This window comes from Tyto alba, unplaced genomic scaffold (genome assembly GCF_018691265.1).
Source record: "Tyto alba isolate M040663 unplaced genomic scaffold, T.alba_DEE_v4.0 Super-Scaffold_7, whole genome shotgun sequence".
Taxonomy (NCBI): domain Eukaryota; kingdom Metazoa; phylum Chordata; class Aves; order Strigiformes; family Tytonidae; genus Tyto; species Tyto alba.
Genome location: NW_024881328.1, coordinates 18980251 through 19006458, shown reverse-complemented (window position 1 = coordinate 19006458; position 26208 = coordinate 18980251). Strand labels below are relative to the sequence as shown.

Genomic DNA, 26208 nt, shown 5'->3' with positions numbered 1-26208 from the left:
TGTTGGACTGTCAGGAGCCATCCGTTTGCTTTGGCCCAGTCGCCTATCTAATTGCCATGGAAGTCAGTCTCATCTGAAATCTCATGCTTGCTGGAAGAAGTGGTGAAAACTTGCTTTACCATATTTAAGAGCAGAATTCTCTTCGTATTTGAATTGCTCAGAGGCCAGTCTGAAGAGCCCAGTAGGCTCCAGTTTGAAATGTTTTCCTTCGCCTGTATGTGTTGATTCCTAGAGCTTGTTCTGTAGTACTCTGTGCAACAGGACAATGTATTTATCCCTGACTTACCAGGAAGGGGGAAACAAGTTTTTGCTGTGTTATGCCCCACTCAGAAGAAAAAGTACAGCAAAATATTTTCCTCCCATTTCCCAGTTCTGGCATTGCTGTGTATTATCTGTAACAACAAGATAAAGGCATTTTAAGACCACAAGTGGTATTTGCCTCCTTTTAAGCTAACTATGTCTGCACAAGCAGTTACACTGATCTGCTGTCCTTTCCTTCCCTGGACAACTTGCATCTACTTCTTTAATTTTTTTTTTTTTTTTTTTCTGCAGAAGTTTATACCAAAGATGGGAACTCCTATGGAAAACCCTGTGAGTTCCCCTTTCTGTATAATAAGACGTGGCATCATGACTGCATTCAGGATGAAACGCATACGGGTGGGAAATGGTGTGCCACATCTGAAGATTATGCTCATGATGGAAAATGGGGAATCTGCTTACAGCCAGGCACGTTGGGTTTCTAAATAGATGTTCTAAAAGTGTTCTGTCACTTCATGTATGTACATCTCCACCTTGGTGTAGCACATTGCTGTTAAGCTGGGTAAAAACAGGTCCCTTTTCTATTGCAGTGTTGGCAGGACAATCGGCAAACGCTTACTCTGCAGTATATGTGATTACCAATATAAAAATCCATAGACCTTCAATATTGTATTTTTTATTTTGAAACTTCCATGACGTTTCAGTATAGTTGTAGTTACAAGTACCTTCTGCTTTCTTTAAACAGAGGATGGTTGTCATGATATCTGGGAACGTGATCCAGGGTCTGAAAGCTGCTACCAGTTTAATACACAGTCTGCTCTTTCTTGGAAGGAAGCTTATATTTCATGTCAAAGGCAAGGGGGAGATTTACTTAGCATCCAAGATGCATCTGAATTAAGTTACATACAAGGTAGGTGTAATTATTCACATACGAATATCAGGAAATCTTGACAAATTAGCATAAAATAAAGACAGCATTTTTGTTTCTGTCTTAAAATTCTGGGTTAAAACTTGATTGTACTTAAAATGCATTGATGTTTTCATTTGTGTAGCAAAAATAAGCTGATAATCTCACTTTAGAGGTTTGTTTTGTTTTGTTTTTTAACTTATCTGTGTGATGTCTTTGTAGTGGCTAGCTGTTATTCATGAGGAATAGTGTCCCCAAAACCTCAAATATGGGCCAGAGTGGCAGTTGGTGTTTTAGCAGTATGTTACCCACTTATTACGAAATCATCCTCCCTGATGTTCAGGCTTGGCCTGGAGAAATTATCAGTGTGCCTTTGGGAATATAAAACCAAAGGGCAAACATCTGAAGGCACTGGGAGGGAAGACTTGTATGAGTGAATTCCTCCTCAATTCAAGGAAGTTTGCATGTCTGATTATAGCAGCAATCTTTCTTTCTTCAAATGCATGCCCTTTGAGATCCCATTTTTAATTTAAAGGAGACCAATAAAGAATGATCATTTTATACTAATGGTTTCTTTTTAAAAAAATAATACATTTATCTCCAGCTAAGGATGGTGTCGCTGAGATCTTTTGGATTGGCTTAAATCAACTGGATGTTTCTGGAGGTTGGCAGTGGTCAGATCACAAACCTTTGAATTTCCTCAGCTGGCATCCAGGTAATGATGTTTCTGGTGGCATTACCAATATTTGCAATACTAACTAGTATTTTGCCATTTTTATTTTTAATCTTTATCAGACTCCATCAAAACAATCATTGTTGTTCTGTTTCTGTTAAAAGTTCAGAAGCATCTTTTCCTCCTATCCAGTGAGTCTTTCTGCACTTGTTCTATATCCGTGGATGATTAGGTTAATAAATCTCTAAAAATGTAAAACTTAAATAGCATCTTTGAGGTCCATTTTAGTAAAGAATCTAGTTTCCCTAGCTGCTAAATTTCTCATCCCACTGACAGAATGGCATTCACTTCCCTCAAATATTACAATTATTGATGTATATGCAAGGACTGACATTACTTAAAAACCTAACTTGTGTTCTTAAACTTCAAGGTTGCTTAAATTTGTTTTGAGGTGAAGATGAAAGAAGTATAAAAACCTTTGAAAAACCTTTTTTAATTACTCCCAAGTTCCTGGTACAATTGGCAAGAGTTTTGTTTGTTTGGAATTTTCAGCGTGTATCTGTAATATTCTCACAAATATGCCATGGATGTCTATATATGAGAATTCTGGAGGAATAATAATCAAGAATACTGAAGCTAATACTGTTCTGTCATTCAAGCTGTATTTGACCTTTTTAAAGCAGATCTCTCTTTTTCCTTTAGTTACTAGAACAGTGCTGCAACATGAATTCTGTGAAAAGATAATAAGTGGTGTCTATTCTTTGAAAGCTGTACTAAGAAACTTCTGTGAGAATTTCCAAGTGTGGTCTGTCTTTTTGGAAAGGTTAAGGAATTTGCTGCTGCTTGTACTACTGACCGCACCTTCTTCTGGAACTCTGGTGACACCGTAGCACTGTAATGCAGAGCTGGAGACTAGACTACCCCAAGTTACAGTGGCATAATTTTGTCTGCAGTCATGGCAGACATACTAATGTCTAGCCCTCTTGTGAAAAATACTTCCTGTATCTAGATGCAAGTGTGCCCATTACATCTTGTCCTTTCACTGTACACCTCTGAGAAGAGCCTGGCCCTGTCTCTGTTGCACCTCTCCCATGAAGAACTGAGATCCACCCCGAGACTTTTCTATGTGAGGCTGAACGAACCCAGGGCAGGGGGAGCTGGGGTGCTCTGTGTAGGACACTGCTTGGGTTTGCATTAGGGCTTAAAGAAAGGCAAAAAGTACCATTGGAAAGGGTCTCCAGGGGAAGCTGAGGTCTGCCAAAAAGAGTTCTCCTCTGTGGTATTTCTCATCTGGGGCCTTGTCTCAGGTTTCTATTAAGGTGAGGGTTGGTTATGGTTAGTGTTGAGGGAAAGAGTGCAGAGCTGTGTTTGGAGTGGGGCTGGAAAGGGGCTGCCAAAGGGAACTGAGGGCTGCAAAAAGGGTTCTCCCCTGAGATATTTCTAGTCTGGGAAAGTGCTCAGCCAAGGGTTTGTTGTATTGTAAATAGAACATTCCTTCTGGTTCTATGATTAAACATTGGAAAGGAAGTCCAGATTCCTTGATTCTGAAACTTTCTCTCTTACAAAAAACTTTCTGTGGAACCTATGATAAGACAGGTGCCTTCATTCAAAGCAAGTTACGTTCTTCAAACACAAGGTGCTGTACTATGCAAAGTATATTCTTCTTGTATTGCAAAGCAATAGAAAAAAGAAGCCGTCACTACCTTACTGTTTGGTAACTTGTGCTTTTCTATTTTTTTATTTGTTCCTGCCTATAGATATGCAGAGCTTGTCCCCCCTGGATGGGACTAGCTGTGTGATAATGAATGCTGCCTCAGGTCAGTGGCAGAGTTACCACTGTGGGACTCCACTTCCATACATTTGCAAGAAGTCACTCAATGAAGTTTCAAGCCTCCCAGGTAGGACAGTTGGCATTTTTGGTTTTGTATGTTAATATGAGTATAATATTCACTTATGGAGCCCTTTTTTTCTCTTTCTAAGCCTTCTTAGGCATCTATGCCAAAACACTTTCACAACAGCTTTGGGTTTTTCAGCAGAGCAGAAGCAAACTCTGTATTTTCAGTGTCAAGATGATGCATCACAAACAGCTTTCATTTTTTTTCAGCTTTCTTATTCTCACGTAAAGCATTTCCCAGCACAGTCCTGCCCTTTTCATCACAGTTTCCTCCAGGGCTTGTGCGTTTCATGTACTACTGAAAATCTGGAACTGGCAGTGGCACCTCAAACCTTTCCATCTCCACTCTAAGCCCATTTCTCTCACTCTTGGTGTGTATTGACATAAAATGGGACCTACCTGGGGCTTGGATCAAGCTCTGTTGAATTCAAATAGAAGTAGTTAAATGATCTTACTAGCCTTTAAAACCAGGCTCAGCTGCAAGACTTGGTAGCTTGTCCAGTGTGTGTAATCTTTACTGGATTCATAACAGCTCTTACAAGATACTTATTCTCTCCTCCCTACACATGCACATACACAGTCCTTTGGTTTTTGCAGTGTCCAGCTGTGATATGTAACTGCTTCCATGCTTTTGGTCATTTGCCTACACCTGGATGTCCAACTCTTCCCACACCCTCAGCCCGTTCTTCTACGTGTGCTTTGGCCTTACCCATTTTCCAGAGCTCATGTTTGTGAGGCTCTCATGGGAAAACTACTGAAAGATAATTGTCCTTGGGTGAGGGGGAGAAATAGGGGATAAGAGGGTTGAAGCAGTGTCATGGAGGGTCTCTGGCTAAGGTACATTCTGTCCAGCTTCACCAGGGGATGTGTGCACCTTTGAGGAAAAAAAAAATAGTAATCAGTTTAAATTTAACGAAACTGGTTCAAGTTTTTAAATGAACCCTTGACAGCTAATTGTCAATTAACTGTCCTTATCTGTTCTCTGGCTCCTCAGTGTGGTATTTGGAGTTGTTACCAGTGTTTATACTGTGTTTTATTAATTAAAAAACAGAATTCTTGTGATTAGAGTATTTTATAGTGTTTTGAATCAGAAAGTATTAGTATATTCCTTTTTCAGCATGCATTAAAACCAGTTTGAATGCTTGAATATCTTAGTTTTCAGAAGAAAAAAGATAGCATTTGTTTCATTGCAAACTATTAAGAATTGGTCTTATGCGTGGTACTGCATATAGATAACAATGCCCTATAAAAGCACGAACCCCTGCTGGAACAAAACAACCTTTTTTGAAGCTGCTGTCCTGTAATGCAGTAACTTGATTTGCCTTTAATTGCTTTTGAAATCTTGTTTACAATTACTTCTGAACTTTTCACTTACACTAAGACCAGCTTAACACAATGCATTCCAGCTTTTACTTTCACTCTAACTTCCTTCTTCTGCCTACTTCACGGGCCCAAAATACGACAAATCGCTATAATGCTGCTCAGTCAAGTCTATTTGCCTGACTAAACTGTGGCCCCTTCTTAAAGCGTTAGCCCTGACAAGATGGGAACACATTCTGATCTCTGCATTCTGTTTTCATGGTGCTGCCAGATTTAAAACATGAAGAAAATGCCAGCCTGTTGCACTAGCCAATGTAAAACAAGGGCCTCTAATTAAATTTCTTTTCACTATTAGAGTTTTGGAGACACTTGGATACTCGCTGTGATTCGGGCTGGCTTCCCCACAACGGTTTTTGCTACATGCTGATAAACAACCAGGTGCCTTGGAGTGCCGCAGACACTTTGTGCAAAGCAAATAAGAGTAACCTCATCAGCATACACTCATTAGCAGATGTCGAACTGGTTGTTACAAAGTTTCATAATGGTGAGTTGGGATACTTGTAAAGGTCAAGGAGCAAATGCTCCATACCTTAAATTACAAACTGCTTTCCATGTTCTGGCATACGATTGTCACAACCTCTGGCTTTTAAATGAAGGTGCTAATACCGAGCTTGTACCCGGACTAGTGCTGAGTGTTGCTGTTTGGGTCCAGGCCCTCTCTGTTAGCTCTTGTTTTGGTTTAATCTAACTTATTTAGTTATTTGTTTATTTATTTGCTGGCGTAAACTACTCCTAATTGCCTAATAGCTTGTGTTTAATTTTCTCATTCAAAGAGAATCATTGATGGTTGGGTCAATATTTTGACTATTGGGTCACTGAACTAATAAATGTTATCTGTACTCTTTGGTCTTATGTTTTTGTCTACATTTTAAAAAATAAATTTGGTTGAGCTTTTTTTGCTTGTGTTCATTATTTCTAGGGTGTTTTTTCTGTTTGTTACCTTCTCTGTAAAAATTATTCATATTCATGAATATAAGTTAAGAAATAAGATAACCAAAATACATTGTACTTGTTTCAAATCTCCTTTCTCACTGTAAGGAAGAAAAAAGGTGGCATTTATGCTGTACAGTATAGTGATAAAAATCTAATTTTTCTGATTTCACATTCCTTTCCAATTCATCTGAATATTATTTTGAAACTACAGAGTTGTCCTAATTTTAAATTACAGATGATAAAGAAGAAATGTGGACGGGTCTCAGAAATGAAGATGTACCAACCTTGTTCAAATGGTCAGATCACTCAGCTGTGGTTTTTACATATTGGGATCAGAATGAACCAAAAGTTCCTTTTAACAGCACTCCTAACTGTGTATCATATTCAGGCGAGGTAGGAATACAGTGTTGGGCTTTTTTCAGTTTTTTTCCACCATAGTAGAGGCAACATTGATGTGTGTGAAAGTCAAGGAGGGGAGATAACTTTTTATTTCTGGAATAATCTTTAAAATACAGATAATTTTTCTACAAGCAAATTTCTTAAAATTATTCAGCTGACACTTGGTAGGTGTGTACTGCAAAGAATGGAGGAAATTGCTCATAGCTCTGAGACTGCCACTGCTGTGGGCCACCCATTTGTCCTTGTCACTCTGCATTTTGGGTTACAAAATTCTTGTGTGTCTGTGGCAGAGAGCTAGGAAGCAGGTGGGCTGGACTATTGAAAGGAAAAGCTGAGTTCAGTCATCTCTAGAACCAATTTGGGCCACCCTATCTGAGGATGGCTAGTGTGATACCTTGGTAAGAGAAGAGGAGAGGACAGATACTGTGGAGGATGCAGTACAGAAGAAGCACGGGGTGGGTGGAGGAAGGATATCACAAAGATGAGTGGAGAGAGAAGCAGGCTGTATCCCATCTACCAGATGCAGCAGAAAACTGGGGCAAGCACCTGCCTGCTGTGCTGTCAGGCTGGCAGTGGAGCTCATGTGCCCAGTTCCTCAGAGCTGCCTCCTCCTCACCTCTGCAGTAAGCTGAGCACACCCCCTGCACCCATTCCCTCCCTGATCCAAGAGTAGGCACCACCCTGGCCTTGTCTTCCCTTCCCAGATGTGAACCAGAATCCTCCCATCTCTGAATTTGTCATATACGCATAATCCAGGTCATCCTGTCCACAGTATTTTTGCTAGAGGCATTTTACAGACCCTGCACTGTGGAAATGGAAAGATTTTAGAATTTTAAATACTTTTTTTTTCCTTTTCTTCTCACAGCTGGGACAGTGGAGAGTCAAATCCTGTGAAGAAAAATTGAAGTATGTGTGCAAGAAAAAAGGAGAGATTTTGAACGAAACAAAGTCAGATAAAAGTTGTTCATTGGAAGAGGTAATTGAAAGTCTGTATTTCTTTTATTATCACTTTGTTCAGAAACCTGCATAAAATCACTTATTTCCTCTACTTCCCATTTTCTTCTTGCCTGTACAGTAAAATCAATGGAACATTTTAGCTGAAAAAGGACATTTATATAGCATGAGCCAAATTTCAAGATTCTCCTAAGCGGGCTCTGTATGTATTACCACCTTGTTTACTGATGAAAATATTATGAGCTTGGACCCAGGAGATGCTGTGTTTTATTTATTTGTTTTTTAAAAAAAAATTGCTATTAGTAGATATGTTATTTCTGATGCCATTTGTTCTGTTGGTTTTGCTTTAAGTATGTTTTAAAATTTAGGATATGCACTTTGGAATGTAAAGATATTTAGAGACTGATAATTGGGCTTAGGTTTCTGTTAGACTTCACATGGCTCTCATTTTTGTTCTTTGACTTGAATAAAGGTGGGGGGAATAAAGGCTCTGGTATTTTGTTTGGTTTTTTTTTTTTTTTTTTTTTTACAGTATAACATGTTACAGCATAAGTAAGGCTTGAAAAGAAGTCTTCTCTGTTTTGAACAATCTTGGGACGGTATTACTAGCTACTTCAGAGTTCTTTGGTTCAGTTTTGTGTGGCATATTGCCTGCGACAGGAAACACGTTTATCCCTTATCTTTTTGCACAACCTTGGGGTGTTTTTACTCTGTCTCTTCAGAGACTGCCAACATGTAGAGTTACAACTTTCTGTGCTGTTCAGACAGCAGTGGCATTGGTAGGCTAGGAAAGAGGTAACACATTAATGTTTCTTAAAATGTTGGTGTAAATATAAGGGAACATATTTTAATAATAGAGAAATCTTGTAAGTTCACACATTTTCAGTAGAAAATATTTTTTTCAAAAGTAGAGAAACACTAGTAATACCCTCTTTTATTATTCCTCTGTTTGAATCCTGGCGTTGGTGGAGCAGCATGAAAACTCCTATTGTTTTGAATAGGACTAGACTGTCACCCTTCTGTTTCTCTCTCTAAATGCACATAGCAGTCAGAAGACTCAGCACAGTTGAGCTAAAACAGTGGTATATTTTATTCCCATGGTTGTATTATTTCTTGGAACTGTGAATCTGAGAGTTGATGATACTGGACCTTGTACATGATGCACTGCATTTCTTTCTTGTATGTACTGTGCCGGCTTGTGGGCGCCAACCAATGTTAGAAATTATTTATTTTATTCTGTAGATAGTGCCTAAATTAGGTCATTATGCATAATGTGTTTTTTGTTCTCTAACCAGGGATGGGAGAGACATGGAAACTACTGTTACAAGATTGATAAAACGGAAGTTTCATTTGGAGTACAGTGCAATCTTACAGTGATGAACAGGTAAAGCACATCTCTGTAATTTATGGGCATGTTTTGCAGTATGATCTTGGAGATACACAGTCAGAGATTAAAACCTCTGTATGCTAATTAGTGGTTTATAAATCCAAAATAGGGATTCTTTGCTCTTGCAGAGAACTAGCAAACCATGTTTTCCATGGTGTGGCAATGGTAAACCTACAGTGGAAAACCTTGGAAGTATGTGAATTCCCAGCCTGTTGACCCCATGTTGAATATGGGACTGCGTGGACAGCCACTCGAACTAACTCATGTAATAATATGCCTGGTTTTCAAATTGTCTCAATAATTTCAGATATCTTTCAAATATGGACTCAAATTAATCTATGAATTTTCAGATTTGAGCAAGAATTTATAAACAGTCTAATCAGAAAACATACAAAAGTTGAAGAAAAATACTTCTGGACCGGTTTGCAGGATATTAGCCAATCGGGAATATATTCCTGGGGTACAGTGGATGGGGAAAAAACTGAAGCTGTGACATACACTAACTGGAATTCCTTGCAACCAGGTAAATTTAACAATTAAAAGTATACGTAAAAGTACTATCATTTTACATTGAGCAAGCATTGGAGTACAATGTTACAGAACTCCAAACATGAAATAAAATAGTCATTCAGAAATCTACAGATTTTCTGGAAAACCAACCAGTAGTTCTAAGTATGTCTTTGGTGGCTTAAATCTTAGCGTTTTCAGGAGGATGTGTGGCCATGCCCAGTGGAAAGTCTCTTGGGAAGTGGGAAACTAAGGACTGTAAAACCACTAAAGCATTTTCTGTCTGCAAAAAATATATCGGTCTGCCTAAGCAACCAGAAGTGCTCCCAAAGCCAACTGATCCCTGTCCCCCTGGGTGGCACAATGGATCCGGCCTTGCCTGCTACAAGGTAAAATGTTATTCCTATTAGATGTTAATCATTCACTACTGTCTTGCAGCAAGTGTGTGATTAGCCATTTTTTGGTTTATAGCTGCTTTGAAGGATATTTCAAAGATGTTTTACAGTGGGAGGAGGAATTCATGTTGATTCAGGTTGACTGCCTCCAGATGTTCTCATGCATCGGCCTCTGCCAACTCCTGAAAGATGCAGTGTGCCTGTCCCTGCTCTTTCTGTGGCCGACTCTGCACATCAGTGGGGTGTCAGCACTCGCCCCGTGCTGACATCTCAGGAGCCTGGTGCCGACGGAGGGTGCTGTGCCTGTGTCCCAGCCTGCCTGCCATCATCTGGCATGCAGAGACACCAGAATAGGGAAGGAAAGCGCTTTGCATCATCTTTCCTGGTCCTTTTCCTTTCTATACTCTTAAGAACGTAGATAGGAGAGGTGGGGTTTTCTCTGGATTGAATAAGGATATCAATCTTTATCAAAAAAGTGCAGCCTCAGTTGTATTTTATTTGTTTTGAAGTAAATAATGGAAGTAAACAGCCATGCTGTTAGCTGGAGTGGCTTAAACACATTTGTGTTTAGATATGCAGGTTTTCCCCCTCCTATTGACCATCAAATCAAGTTAAAACAGGCTGTTTATTGGATTGTTTATTCATTATTTCTGGACTCAGTGTCTGCAATGAACTGTGTCTTGTAAACAGCTCATGTAGCAAAGTGGTGAAACCCAGCTTGAATAACAAGGCTGTGGGCAAGGATCCCACAGGGATGGGTCTACCTGATGTGCCACATAGCTGTCCCGTAGCTGATGGGATGTGACAGCTGGCCCTGGCACTTTCTCCAAAACTCCTGTTGACCAAGTGCAGCATGTCTGTGCAGAGAGATCCAGCTGATGGGAATTGGCTTGGACTGAAGTCAAGGGGATCAAGTGGACATGCTGGCTGAGTTATATGAGACAAATATGCAGTTCTGATGCATGCAGGTAGCAAAGAGTGTGCCGAAGAACTTTCTTCACCTGCAGCAACAAAATGGGCGTAGTTTCACTGAACATTGGGCTTTGCATTTCACTGTAAATTTGAAAGAACAGCATCCCTTAAAACGTATAATTTGGCTTGCAGTTTTGGAATGAGTTGGGTGTTGTTTTCTAAAATCTCTCTGGTAAAGAAAAACAGAGAAAGTCTGCCATATGGAATACGTTGCATTTGAAACAAATTTTGTCAGCTAAACTTCAGAGTCTGGCTGTTGTCAGACAAACTGAAAAAAATAAAATAATTGTTAAGAAGTCAAGCTCTCTCCCTATGGAAATATCAGTTATTCATTCCTACCTGGGGTGACTGTATTTGAGTAGTACAGGAGTGTTCTAAAAATGCTGTCACGTGCGTCCTTTTCTACTCTGATGTTTGGCTGTTGTGTAGTTCTTCCACAGTGAAAGGGTGCTGCGAACCAGGACCTGGGAAGAGGCAGAAAGGTTCTGTGAAGCACTCGGAGGCCATCTGCCTAGTTTTAGTCACTCAGAAGAAATCAAGGCGCTTCATTCTATCCTGAGAAAAATAATCAGGTAACAAACTAGCCATGCGCTAGAATTTTGATTTCAGTCACATTCTGCAATAGATTCCAAATGCTGCTGCTGACCCCAAATGGCAAGTATGAGATAGTGTGTGGTGACTGTGTTTCCCACAGTAAAACCAGATAGACGTGGCATTTGAACTGCTGGTCATGCCACTGCTTTCCTAGAAAATGTCAAGGGAGTACAGCTTGGGCAAATGTTTCACATTGCTAGAAGGAGCACAGGAAAAGAGAAGTTTGCTTTGAGCATCTTCCATGACGTGAACTTAAGTCTGTGTTACGTTTCTTTCTTTATGTTGAATTTTGGCACAACTAGGTGATAGTTGTTCCTATTCTTTACTGATATGCCCTTTAGACATGAGTTATTATTTCAGTTTTTCAGATAAGTCTGATCTTTATTCGTTAAATGCTTCCTGACTAAACTGGGTGCTATCTTCTGAAAATGTGACTAATGTAGTGTCCAGCAGTCTGGTTGGCACGGATCCCATTTGGCATAACTGCAATAACACTATATGGGCATTAGATGGGTGTGTTGAGTTTTCTGGTATCAGCAAATTAAATGCTACATTATTTATGAGTCTGTGGCTCTACTTTTAATCAAAGGAGCTGTCACTGCAAAGCTTTATTAGACACTGGTGTGATGTCAGATCCTTGTGTAATTTTTTTTTTGATTGGCAGCCTGTTTTTTCAGAACTTTTGCCAGCTTAAACTCAAATGCTGCCAGTTATATGATCTAAATTTTTTCATCAACAAACTAAATCGGGATTATTTCAGAAGCTGCCAATGTACAACACTGTGATTAAATTTTAAAACTTGATGACTGAAGAGATGCCTTCTTGAAAACACAGTGAACTTTTTTTAGAAGTGCACAAGTCATGAAAATTACTCAATGTTTATATGGATAAGAGACAAAAACAAACTTGTATGCTCTATATATAGATGGTTTAGCTTGTATAAAAGCCTCTTATGATTCCTTTGCTAAAGTGACTAAAGTCCCTGAAATAAAAATTAGTGCAGAAATTATTTTTAGCTATATATGTTTTTATACTGTTTTGCAACTGCAACTTTTGTTTTAGTGTACCTAATCTACTATGAAACACGAACAGAGAAGTAACTTACTTTTGTACTTCAAACAACTTTTCAGCTTGCAGACCATATAAGGTATTAGTTATAGTTAACAGCCATTTTTTTTCCTAGGAGTTTAAAGGTGGAGACTTTTTCTGTCTTTCCAGAAAGTCAGGTGAACAGCTACTGCTGTTCCCGTGTTTCAGAAACATTGATCTAAGTCTGGAAGAAGGAAAGTCCCAGTACTTTGGTATTATTCTACCAGAACTTAAATAAGGGGGTATTATATTAACCCAGTATGTAAATAAGGGGCAATATATTGATCCCAGTATAAACTGACTTTGCAATCAGTGTTATAGTAACTGCATGTGTCAGAAATAACCCAGAACATGGTATTTTCATCTGGGTTAACACCTTTTCAAGGATTTCAGAACTTCCTAAACAGAAATACTACATATTTGATATTGACCAAAGTCTTTCAAATAATGTTTGTTTGTTTAGATAACATATTGAAGTCTTTTAGTTATGCTTTTTAATTACTCAGAGGTGCTGATTACATAAAGTATTTCGGAGATCAAGAGTCAAGGGTAGCTTGTCTGGGAATAAGCTCATCTGAGAAAAGAGAGAAGAAACCAAGTGAATTATTTCACTAAGAACAAATAATTTAGGTATCTGAGAGAAATCATCCATGATAATGTTGGATGTGATTAGCTGCTGGAGTGCACTGCCATGCAGTTTGTCTGAGTTCCATGTGTTTACAAAGTGCAAACTGTGACCTAAACTGCTCATTCAGTGTACTCGTTTCAGCTTGGGGAATGAGCCACACCTTGGGTTTTTTGGTTTCGGGTTTTTTTTCCCCTTGCACAGTTGTCCGGTGACTCATTGAGAACTGTTTGTTTTTAAATGTTAGCAAAAGTCAATTTGGTTCACCAGGAAAAGGGCAGCTTGCCTAGTCCATTCTGTTCTTTACTCGGATTCCACCTTAGAGGCAAATAAGAGCTAGAATTGCTCCAGCCAAGTCAGGCGATTGCCATTGGAAAGGAAAATAAAATTTGCCTGCCAACCTTCCCCTGTCTGGAAGAAACAGGAGATAACCTCTTTTCATGCTGAGCGACATGATACAGGCAGAATAGATCCGGTTCAGTTACTTCCATTCATTTAGGATTCTTTTTGTGAGCATTCTGGAGCTTATAGCTGGCAGTGATGCTGGACACAAGGAGAGTAACAGCTTGGATTGGTTAGAAATAACATTTCAGTGAGGACACCTTACGGGAAAGAAATCAGTTGCTTTTTATATGCACAGCTCTGCTGATGTAATTGTTCTGAATCTAGAAAGCCTTAAAAACACTTGATTTTGCAAGAAAAAACTGATCTTATTCTCAATACACTGGCCGAAACAGCAATAAAGCTGAGATACAAGATGTAGTAATTGCATTAATACAGCTTCTCTTTTCTTCCACTAAAGAGTAGGTGATTAATAGGATTCAGGTAGCAGCAGTAGCCTGTTACAGAGGGAAGAGAAAGGGGTCAAATGGGCTTCATATATACTTTTAGGCCAGCACTGCCTAAGATTAAATGGCAACTTAAATTACACAATTAGGGAGTTGTCCCAAATATACATGCGTTACATCTTGTCAAGAACTAGGTTGAACTACAAGCCATCATAACTTCACTTAGTCTCTTAATCTTTCGTTGAAGCTGACATAAGGGACAGAAAAAAATCCCTTTTCTATTTCAGCAGTATAGAATGTGACAGCAGAAAAATTACTGGTTTATATTCTCTTCTCATTGATCTAAACTGTATTTATTCACTCCTGCACAACACTGGCTTCTGTGAAGTTTTAGTTCTGTGTGAGAGAAAAGCCACTGGTATTCTGCAGGGATTGCTGGGGATTTAGGGTCTTTCATTGTTAATCAGTGTGGAGTCCATTGTAAAGCATAAATTGCACCTATTTATTAGGTCAAAACTCAGGGTAATCTACATATCAGAGGCGGTTCCAGGAATATAGCTCAAAGTATACTGTGGTACCGATAAATGCATTTTGATGCCAGTCCATAGGATGAATTTGAAATGCTTTGCAATGAGGAAAAAGATACCTAAAGCACAAGCAAATTCCTTGCTGCAAGCTTAGTTGCAATGGATAGTCTTAACTCATATTTGTCTTTAGTAGTTGGCAGAATTATTTTCTGTGATGATAGTATAATTTCAGAGGGCTATCAAAAGGATTTACTTAAGCTTAAAAGTGCTATCAAGGATAGTGTAGCAAGGATAGTTACTGAATTAGTTGGAGTCATTTCTGAACAGTTCCAAAAGAAGCAAAAAAATGTACATTAATCTGTAAATGCCCACTCAGCTGGAAAACGTTGTTATGTTTGCAGGCTAGTAATTGTAAACTGGGAGGTGAACTGGAGAAATTCTTGACCTGGTACACTTTTTAAAAATTTTTAAATTTATTACATAAAAGCCAAGTACAAGTTGAAAGTCTTTGGAAAACTGCTCTAGTTCCTCAGGTAATTACTGCATGTCCTTTTGAAATGTGTGTCTCAAGTTTTCTTTTTAGTAGATATTCCTCTGTGATGATCAATTACTTAAACTTCACTGAGTCTGTAGGTGATGATTAGGAGGGGAGGGTTAAGAAATGTCTGATTCATAATTGGAAAGAACAATCAGAAAAATAAAATTCTAAAGGCAAATTGCCAAAAGCCACTTAGCTGCATGACAGTTGTGAATGTTTGGCTCACAGTTTTCCCTCTGGAGTGATATGGGGCATTTAGGCTCTTTAAAGGCTCCTTAGTGATATCATTAAAAGACTATTCAGTATGATAAGATCACACTAGTGTGATCACACTATCACACCAATGTCAGAAAATTAATACTGAAATTGAGGAAAAAAAAAAAAAAAAGATTTGTTGGTGGCTGATGCTTTTCTTCCTAATGGGAACCCTCCCAGATAAAATGCTGTTGCCCTTTTGGATTTCATGTACTTAGCCTGTGCACTCTGGGCTAAGCTATTGTTTATTTGTGCTGCACTGTTACCCATTTCAGGCTCAATTAAGCATCCTTATGGTAAAATGTGTGGAAAGGTAGTGGTACAGGCTTACCAAAGAATTGAACATTGCCCTGTGATTTTTTATCATTGCTTATGCAGATAAGCCTGTGTCTGAGTGCATCTCTCCGTTTAATGAAGTTATTTTCATAAACTTTCCAAGTTCTGTCTTAAGATAATTCTGTCAGCACCACTTTTTTGGGAGCCTTTTCCAAACTCTGACCTCTGCTGGTCAGACATCTCTTTTCAATTTTGAGCCTAAATTTATTTCTGAGTGGTGGTTCCTTCAGACACAATATCTTTTTTTGCTCAAACAGTTCTTTTTCTTAGGGATTTAGTGTCCTAATGTAAAGAATAATTATATCCTTTTCCTTTCTTTCTTTGTCAAGGCTGGACAAGAAAATCCTTAAAATCTCTCATTTCCTCAAATATCCTGTATTCCTTCTCAGTATTTGATACAACATGAATTTATAGAATACTATTCCTGACACAATTTTACAAGAGCCCTGTACTATGACATCAATACTTTACTATTGTCATAAGACCACCTTGGTAAGAGTACCTTTTCCGCATCTCTATTGCGGTAGGGTTCCATGTAGTTCCACGTAGTCTGTGATTTCATAGAAGACTCATGGTCTTTCTCCCTTCTGCTGCTTCCAGCTGATAACATCATTCAGAAAAGTGTCTATTGCCTTTCTTGGGCAGGGTAGTGGGTTGGAGCAAATTACCATCAACTTCAGTACCCAGCATGAAATTCATACTTTGAGAAGTAGAGGTTGCAGTACAAAACTAACCTTGCAGTTTAACTAGGACATACGTCATTTTGTTATAGTATCTTTAGATTCATAAGCAACAGTGAGGAGTATGGTAAAGGCTGTTAGTGCAGATGTCATGGTTTGAACCTACTCAGCAGCTAAACACCACACAGCTGCTCACCCACCCTCCCCCCCTTGGGAAAGGGGAGGGAGTTGGAGGGGCAAAGGGAGACTCGTGGGTTGAGATACAAACAGTTTAATAACAGTGACAGAACAATACGCTGACAGCAGTACCAACGGGTAACATACCATACAGCTGCTCACCACCTGCCTGCTCCCAGCCGGCGATCCCAAACACAAAGGCCCCACAGCCACACTCCCAGAAGTGAGGGCCTCTCCCGGCCCTCTCCTGCCTTTATATAGTGAGCATGATGTCACGTGACATGGCATATCGGCCAATCGGGGCCCAGCCCTCCAGCTGTGCTCCCCCCGCCCCCGCACACAGGTGAGGGCACTGGGCCCTGGGGAGCCCCTGGGGTCTCAGGGGGCTGCAGCACTCCTCTAGTCCAGCCCCAACCAGGACAGCAGATTTAAGTATTTACGTTGTAAACCCATTATTTGGTGCAACTTCGTATATTGGAGTATAGCTGAAACTTTGAATTTAAACGTCCGCTGTTTATGATAAACGAAGAAGTAAAATCTAGGAAAAAAATACAGTTCTGACTGTAATCTGGTAAAATGGAGTAAAATTTCTATTGCCATTCTTTAATGCAAGCATTGGAGTCAGTGGTGTTGCATGCTCATTTATGTCTATGCCTGTTCTATGAAGGTGCGTAACTGAAATATGTGCCAGTGCATAGTTTGTTTTTATCACTGACAAACTTAGGGGAAATAGGAAGCCAGGTATCCTGTATGTTTTCATGGGCTTTGAGGTAGAGTGTATTTGAGCTGATAGTGTAGAGAGATACGACCTGAAATGGACAGGAGAAAGAAAAGGAAGCCAAACAAACTGTGTGTGATTCTGGAAGAAAAGTGTAGAAAAGAGGCCGTGATATCGAGTGACAACTGATGAAGTGGTGATGCAGTGAACAAATGAATTATCTGATTTAGTTTTCTCTGTGGTCAGGGAAAGACAGCCTACATATCTCAAAGAGAAGTGCAGAAGAGATCCTAGCTGTTACGCCTATTTTCTCTTTGAACTGCTACAACTTGCAGTAGTAAACCTTTGGTTTTGCTGCTTGATCCTAAATAGTGCCATGACATAGGTCAGTCTTTTCATTAAATGAGCTGATATATGCTTGGCTTAAGATTTTATCTTGTTTATTTACAGCAATGACAGATGGGTATGGATTGGAATGAATAAGAGGAGTCCAGATTCTTTGGGAACCTGGCAATGGAGTGATGATAAACCCGTAAGTTAACTTTTAACCAAGAAACATCATGTCCTGATTTGTTTCAGGTTGGACCGGATTGAAAGTAAATTGATAAATATTTTAATTAAAATATGGCAGATCATTCAACAGATGAATAATTCAGAGAAAGATTGTGCACTTAAGAGCTGCCATCCAGGCAGATTTCCAATTAAAAACATATCTTAATAAGGCTAGCCTGATTTCTGTCTCTGTTGCATTAAAATATTTTAACAGAAATGTAGTAGTAAACATCTAAAAGCTGGTGGAGAGAACAAGATGTCTTCATGCTACAGCAAAAGGGAGGGTTTATGAGTTCATCTTGCTATGTCAGACTTCTCTAAAAATGTCTTCCTCGCTGTCATTGATTTATTTGCCTGAACTTGTGAGTTCTTTTCCTCTCCCATCCCCCATAATAACAGGTACACAGACTCAAAACTGATCCAGTAACTGCCATTTAACAAATATTTTAATAGTGATAAACATAATGGGATCCCAGGTTTGAATGGTTATCTCTGGGGATTACTGTAGGAAAAATAGTCATAAAGTAATGATTCTTTTGTCTTCTAGGTGACTAGTGTTGTTATGCCACTAGATTATCTGGAAGATGAATATGATACAAGAGACTGTGCTGCATTAAAGGTTAGTTTCAAGGTTTTTAATAAGAGCGTGCATATCTTTACATGGAAATACTTGGAAAAACTACTTTTGCCAGCCATATACTGAATTCGGATTTACTGCCAAGATGTTTTCTTCGCGTAGTGAAAAAGTTGCTAGTGTTCCCTTTATTAGTCTATACCTATTATCAGATTTCCTTTATTCAGACAGTATTTTATGAACCAAGCTCTATGGTAATGATAACATTTCATAAGACTTCTTTTGAACTACAGAGTATTTTAGTAACAATGCTATTCTCTATTGCATAATGCCCTGCTATCTATCCCATGTATATTACAGATAACACTTAAGGATGTAATGTGGAGTCTAAAATAAAAAAACAAACAGAATCCTACCACTAACTTTTAAAATCTAGATTAGTTTTTTTGAACTGCAAATTAAGAAAATGCTTGAAGCCTAAAGTAGGGGAATGCAGAAGCCAGGATAGATGTGTGCTTGTGTTTATTGTGTGTATATTCTTGTTTACTTGTGAAATAGACTGTAAGTGCTGTCCCAGCTTCTAATTAAAAATGTCAGGCCTCTGCTTAATTCCTAATTACGTTCTTCATTGCTTAATTTAGTCTTGATGACATGAATTTTAAAATGGCCTTTAACTTCTGTGAAGCATCACCCGACTTTTCATAAGATCATTTCAGTACCACCCCTTCTTTTAACCTAGTTAGAACCACCTCTGCTTTTAGGATTTACTGAAGGAGAAGATAGTTGCATCCCTTTGCTTCTGTTCATACCCATTTCCCCTCATTCTCTTATCCTGTGTTCATGAGCCCAGGCCAAGAAGCTGTCACCATTAAGTACTAAAAATTTTAGACAGGAGGAGAGCAGTTTGGAGGGGACACTGAAATATAGTAACCTACCTCGCCTACCTGTTAGGTATAGACATGTTCTTTCACTAAATGATAAAAAATTATCCTTATTGGAGAGATCAACAAGAGTGAAGTTGGATTTTAAGCTTAATTATAAGAAATAAATAAGAAAGACTATTTCTTTGACAGTTCAGATGATTTCTTCTTTTGAGCACAAATTAGAATCATTTCAGGGCAACAAGTTGTAACAGGTAATTAAATAATAAATATTGATGAGATCCTGTGTGCTTCAAAAAACCAAATAAACAATATTGCAAGAAAAGACTTTTGTATGTAGGCTGACCTTAAGCCTTTAACCTAATTGGTTCACAAGTTTGGCTAGCATGCAGAGTTATAGTTGAAGAGTTACAGTTGTATCTGCTCATTTTTTGCAAAATAAGTTGTGGGACTAACACCACAGTAAAATATACTGACTTTGCCAGAGTACCTTTTTAATACAATTACATTTCAGAGGCCTACGCCATACTCAGTTCTCTGTTTCTACTTTTATACAGACCTCTCAGTTTTCACGGAGATCATTTTGGAGATTTTATTTCCATGAAGGCAGAGACCTGGAATTCTATTTCAGGCCTTTTGATTGTGAAGCTAAGCTTGAATGGGTCTGTCAGATAACAAAAGGTAAACTTCAGTTACATCCATTTATTCATGTAAAAGAGTTTATTATTTATTACCACTGAGTTGTCATTATTTCCCAGTAACAGAAACTTTGCAAACAATAGTTTATCATTTCCTCTCTGAACTGTTAAGAGGACAGTAAATGAGTTTTGTCTATGTCACATACAAACAGACATATGCCTAGAACATTCAAAGATATATCAGAAAATGACTGTGAGGAGGATGCAGTATTACTGCTCCCATATTCTTTGTTGTCCCAAATGGCTTATTAGGCAAGGTGATTGCCTGATATTAGGTGATATTAGGCTTATTAGGCAAGCCACCAAGTTGCAGCATTTATGGACTTTATTCAATCTTTCTTAGTGATATTTGTAACTATATGACCACAGACATATTGGGTGTACGGTTTGCTTGAATCTTAGGTGAATTAGCCTTCTTCTGGTAAAACTGGTGTACTACCTCCTCATTGTAGTGAGACAAAGGAGTGCGAATACAAAAGAATGGCATGGCTTACCTGCACAGATCCAGGTTTTCCCGTGCAGTGTGAAAAGAGCTGTAATCCAGTAGGCTTTTACATTTTGATTGTTCATTAAAAGGCATTTCAGGGGATGAAACTTTCTTGTTGTGGGGAGATATGGGCAGATATACTATTTTGATGCTTGTGTTCTGCTTGGGATGAAAAAACCCACAGATGTTTAAGATTGAGGTAAGCAAAACTCCCATTAGTTTTACATTGGCTTAGTTTAAACTATTAAACCTGTGTATGACTTCCTTCTCCTTTTATTTTTTCCATCATGTATCCTGAGAAACATGAGTATGATCCATCACTTCCATTATTGGTGACCACAGTCTTGTTAGAAGGTGAAATTGAAGTGACTGTTGCTTTTTTTCTTCTGTACAGGTAGCACTCCAAAGACACCTGAGTGGTATATACCAGGTAAATGGACTTTCTGGGTATTCTTCTGTTATGTGTATATGCTTGTTAATACTCTATATCTTTTATTACCTTTGTTATATTACTACTGTCATACCTGTTTGATACCAGCAAAGATCATGACTCAATAGAATTTGATTCTGAGAGAGCTCAGAATGCAAGGAGTGTTGGCTCTTTCCAGTGTCAAACTGAAATTTCTTATTACATTCAGAAAAAGAAAGAATGAGTTTTTCAGAATTGATTTCTTACGCATGTGGTATTTCCTCTGCATAGATGAAATTGGAATTCATGGAGCCCCACTTGTTGTTGATGGAGCAGAGCTGTGGTTTGTACCAGATAAAAACCTGAGCTTCCAGGAAGCTATTTTCTACTGTCAAAAAAATGATAGTGATTTAGCCTCTGTGGAGTCTTACCCAAAACTCAGGACAATACTGTCTCAAATAGAAAAGGTAAGGGGATATAATCTGTCTAACAGATAACACTATAGTGAATTTTTTTTTGCTGTTTTTTCCAATGTAAGAAAATGTTAATCCTTAATTTATTTTTTTTAATTGTACTCAGAAGGAAAAGATGAGTTGAAAGAGAATTATTTTTATGTCAGTCTTGTAAAATAATTTTAAAATTTAAAAGTAACCTTAACAACATGGAAAAAAACTAAACCACCTCCAAATGGAGAGAAAGTGTCATAACAGGACCACCATGTAAGCATCCCATTGTCTGCGAATACTTCACTATTGTTCCAGTTCTTAATTTTGTGCATGGGACAGTACATCATTTTTCACCTGATTAGAGGATTTAATTAGAAATGCATGATGGTCTGATAGACTTTACTGAAAGGTGTTTGTGTTGTTCATAGCATGAGAGTATATTCTTTTAATGAATCTTACCAAAACATCTAAAGTTTCAGCACCTCTGTTAGTACCTTTCTTCAGTGCTACTGCTTGTGAGACAATACTTTGTGAAATTAGCAGCTTGCAAGCTCTCTTCATGAAATTTCTCCTGACAAGAAGTTACCTGGAAGGAGAAATTCCAAGGCGGGAGAAATTGAAGGTTTGACCTGTGATCCTGTGGAACCACAACAGCTTTAAGCAACTTGCAGCTATGTCCTGGTGTCTGGTAGAGTTCCTGCTATGAATTTTGCAGGAATGATGTATCTAGCACACACTTAAGACAATGCTGCAAATTTTCCTGTAGCTTTGTCCAGCACAGTGGAAAATTTGTTGTTTTTTTTTTTTTTTTCTAGTAGGTGCAGGGGTCCATCTACTTGCCATATCAGTCTCAAACTGTATCCTTTTCCTATTGCACATTTTAGAAACATTTTAAATCAAAATTAATTTTGTTATTGAATTATCCCTGGTAGAGTCTGGAGTTCTTTCTCTATGGGTTGTAAAATACCTGCTTTTTGTTCTTTATTTCCACAGTTATCAAACAGCGAACAGAAGTGGTGGCTGAAGTTTATTGATTATGGCTACAGCTATCATTCACCGTATGTAGAATAATTATGGGATGCTTTATTGTAAGCTTTTTTTGATGTGCTTTTTAGGAATATAGTTAACTAGAATAGTTTCCAAAGGAAAATATTGTATCCCCAAATTTGTAAATGTTACTTCTTCTGTATCATCGCAAAGAAATAAGATAAATAATTTGAACTAAGCTAGAAAAAAGTACAGCATTAGTCAGTGACCCCTGTTCTCCACTTTTGTTCACATGTACCTGCACCTATTCTTGCCATGCTAAACTTAGACCATAAAGAACTTAAACCATAAACTTAGATCTAAACCAGAGAGAGTGGAACTGTGTAGTGTTCAGACAAAGCAAATAGTGGTTAAGACAGTATGAGTGTACAATTAGAAAGTGGGTATATTTCAGAATATTGCTGAAATAGTTTAGTTAGCTGCCAAATTCTGAGTTCTGTTCCCATTACAAACATCAATATAATAAAAATTAATTCATAATAACTTAATAATAACTGAATTCATAATCCATTTCTTGTGTGTCTATTGGAGCCTCTAGTTTTTGGGCTGTTGAGCTTTGACATCTTAGTCTTGTCATGTGAATCCTTGAAATCTGTGGTCCTAGGAGCTAACACATTCCATTGATTTTTAAAATGCTTTTATTGCATTTCTAAGCCCACTTCTATGTTCTGTTAATAACTGAGGAACTGAAAAAAAAATTTCTGAAAAAAACCCTGTCTGTTGTCTCTGAGGTTATCTGAGAAATACTTGAGAACAGGGAATGGAAATTTGGTTTAAGACATCACTCTTCCAGTTAAGTAATGCCAAACCCTTAGAGGGCTCATGATATAGCTCTGTAGAGCTGAGATGACTCACAGCAAACCTTGCATTGTGCCATTCATGGCTGCAGTGAAGGATCATGGACTTTTTACAAGGAAAATTCTTCACTTTTCAAAATACTATAGCAGTTCATTGATGTGAAAATAAAATGGACTATTGCCCATTCTCCTCACTTGCTCTATGAATGTGCTGTGATTGCAGCATGGTAATAAATAACCTCCTACCCTCGTTCTGCTCAGCTCCTCAACAAAATTAATTTGGGCATGGTACATAACTACTGAACCTACTGTGTATTTGTTCCTAGTCTAGTATTTCCCCCCTCTGTCCTTTCCAGTGTTATAGAGCATCTCCTAGAAACAGGTACCAGACCAAATTTTTGTTTGCACTGGCTCTGTTGCTGTAAGAGTTTCCACTTGAAGATCACATTGAATTGGACATTGACTCTGTAATGTTTATATCCAGTTTACAGTTATTTTCACGCTTCCATGATCGGTTCCTGAGAGATTGCTGGTATGTTTCTAGAAAGAACTGGTATAGAGGTAAGGCTCATTTTATTTTTTCACCCCCCTCTGTCATTATTATAGTTGAAAAAAAAAAAAAAACAAACCCAGTAATTACTGTTCTGCCCAAACTCTTATATTGAAAGCAAATTGATACTGAATTAGGAGTGAATGGCTTCTTGATGATAATCTGATTGAATTTTGAATCATTTATTTCTTCTTCATGGTAGAAGCCATGGCAGTATTTCTTGATGACCAGAGGCAAACCTGAATTCAGATAACAAATTTTTACGATTGATTGTCACTCCTTTTTTGACATAAATTAATTAAGTGAAATCTGCTTTTGGTTATATTTTTTGATTATGCTGCATACTCTGAGCTCTGGAAATTAAGTCTTAGAGTTGTGTTAGAGGAGCTTGACTGAATACTTGCAACTGCATATGCATCTGGAGATGCAATTTTCATTAATTAGTGGAATTATACTGGAAGAGTTACACAAAGAAATGGAAATGCCCCCTGGTGGGATTTGAAGCTTCTTATTTCCTTTTTTTCAATGTTGTTTTATACTGGGGAAAATGTATAACCCCTAGAGAATAAATAATTCCTACTGTCTACTACCATTTCCACTTTAAAGCATATTTCCCCCATTATTCTGTTGTATGCTACTGACTTGTTTTCATTCCTATTACCAAAAATCAGGCTTGACTAGGAAGCCAGTACAGTTACTGTAGGAGTCATGTAAAGCAATACAGGGCAGATGCCTTTCACGTGGATGTTAAAGAATTCCTTTCGGTTTTAATGACCTCTAGGCCACACATCCTCTATGCCAAAATATAAGATTTGTTCTCATATTCAAAATCTTCTTACTTCATGATTTTTCTGTTTTGAAGTTGTCTCTGCCTATATGAAGTGGTACTACTGGAAGTAAGGGATCAGACTCTGGATCTTTAAGAATGTTATATTATTATCTGATATAAATAATTTACATTTGTTTTTTTTTGCTCTGCTGCTACTTTTAATGCTTTAGGTTGCATAGTACTTTACTGTGGTTGCACAGAAAAGGACTTCAGATTGGTCTTTGTCATGTCATAAAGTATGGATGGCACTTGGAGCATGACAGGCATTACCATAACTGTTTTTTTAAACTTCCATTTCTTCAGACTACCCAGTTAACTGTAATGTGAAACTGCCCTTCATCTGTGAAAAAAATAATGCCTCCTTACTAGAGAAGCATGATCCCAGTTACCGTCCAGTCAGAGGAGGTTGCCGTAAAGGTTGGCGTCAGTTCCGGAATAAGGTACATATTAAGATAATACAGATCATTCATCCTTACCTTTTATTTCACAGTCCAGTAAGCTGGAGTGCCCTGCCGAAGGAAGTGAGGAAGTAGCCCCTGCGTTCAGGAATGAACGGGGAGGTGGCTTTTGAAAACCATCTGTAGTGATTAAAATAACTCCCCCACTTTTCAGGCTTGATGTTTTCTTAATTTCAAAGCAGTAATTTTCAGGTTTTTTACTTTCCCTTCACCATATGTGTAGGTTCAAGAATGTTGGTTGTATTGTCTACTCTTGGGCTCTGCTTTGAAGGAAGAGAAGGATTAGAAAGAGAAAGGATGAGGCTTCTGTGGCAGAAGAGTCTTGATTCTTTTGCTGAGTAATCATAGGCAGGCAGCAAGCTGGCAGACATGCTGCTTCCTAAGTTGCCTTAAGGATTTAACTCACTTAAGAATTTGAAGCATCTTTTAAGAATGAACTAACAGATCAGAAGCCGGTATATTTCGGTACTGTGTTTTAAGGTAGCCATCTGAAGTCTTAGTGAGACTGATTCCTGTTATTTAGCCCGCCATTATTTTGTACATAAGAAGAAGCATGCATCAGATCTGCATGTTACATTGTGTCAAAGTTTGCAAATGTACTTCACATCAATGCAGAATATAGCTTTTGAGTTCCTATGTAGTTTCTCCCAAAAGGTAACGAGTTATAATACAGGTTCCTGGCCCAACCCTATCTGACTTCAAAGTTCATGTGTGAATTCTCGTTCTTAAAACAGTATATGATCCTGACGTAGCCCATTAAAAATTATTGAATTCCAATCCTCAGTGATTGAGGAGTTAGTCAGTGGGATCATTTTATATTTAGCTATTCTGTTGTATCTAATAAGAAATACATGCAGCTAGTAGCAGTTCCCTTGCTTTCTGAGAAAAATAATTATATGTTATTGCAGGAAATTAAAAGTTAGTCTTCAGGGTTGGTGTAAGAAACTTTTCTTAAATAGTGATTTCTTAGGAAGCAATGGTATGATGAAAACCAGTTTCATTATGTTTTTTTGCAGTGCTTTCTAAAGATGAAACCTGAATATTTAACATTTAATGCAGCTAATGAAAAGTGTGTAACTTTTGGAGGCTCTCTTCCATCTATCTCAAATCAAGCTGAGCAAGGTATGATGGTGAACTGGGGACAGTTTTAGTATGCAGCTTCTCTTCTAAATTCAGTACAGTTCTGTTTAGGAACTTGAGCATAGAATCACTTGGCTATCTACAGGCATACTGGGAGCACTCTAAAAATCCAAGACCAGTTAAAAATGTGTTGTCTGGTTTTGTTTACATCACTGGAAATGTAACATGGAAATGCAGTCAGCAACCATTTGAGCCAGTTTGAAGAGCAGCTTCTCTGCATGATCTCAACCTGTTTCTAAAAAGAAAAAATTGTAAAACCTTGCATTGAGGGTTGAGGATAGAAGGGTCACCACTGAATTCTCATATTTTGGTTTGCAAGGTAAAACCTAACTGAGACTGTAGACTTTGCACTAT

General features: G+C 38.2%; 1 protein-coding gene across 1 annotated transcript in view; it reads left to right on the top strand.

Moving 5' to 3' along the window:
• LY75 (lymphocyte antigen 75) overlaps window positions 1-26208 on the top strand; it is a 48110-nt gene that overhangs the window by 3330 nt on the left and 18572 nt on the right. Inside the window, exons 3-22 of the mRNA XM_032982540.2 lie at window positions 553-726; window positions 1004-1168; window positions 1770-1880; window positions 3596-3736; window positions 5408-5596; window positions 6281-6438; window positions 7310-7420; window positions 8694-8782; window positions 9136-9308; window positions 9485-9681; window positions 11089-11231; window positions 17437-17518; window positions 18086-18157; window positions 19551-19674; window positions 20573-20608; window positions 20879-21054; window positions 22027-22091; window positions 23362-23438; window positions 24560-24696; window positions 25731-25836. Of these exons, the coding sequence (XP_032838431.2) occupies window positions 553-726; window positions 1004-1168; window positions 1770-1880; window positions 3596-3736; window positions 5408-5596; window positions 6281-6438; window positions 7310-7420; window positions 8694-8782; window positions 9136-9308; window positions 9485-9681; window positions 11089-11231; window positions 17437-17518; window positions 18086-18157; window positions 19551-19674; window positions 20573-20608; window positions 20879-21054; window positions 22027-22091; window positions 23362-23438; window positions 24560-24696; window positions 25731-25836 (2526 nt within the window). The remainder of the gene's footprint in view (window positions 1-552; window positions 727-1003; window positions 1169-1769; window positions 1881-3595; window positions 3737-5407; window positions 5597-6280; window positions 6439-7309; window positions 7421-8693; window positions 8783-9135; window positions 9309-9484; window positions 9682-11088; window positions 11232-17436; window positions 17519-18085; window positions 18158-19550; window positions 19675-20572; window positions 20609-20878; window positions 21055-22026; window positions 22092-23361; window positions 23439-24559; window positions 24697-25730; window positions 25837-26208) is intronic.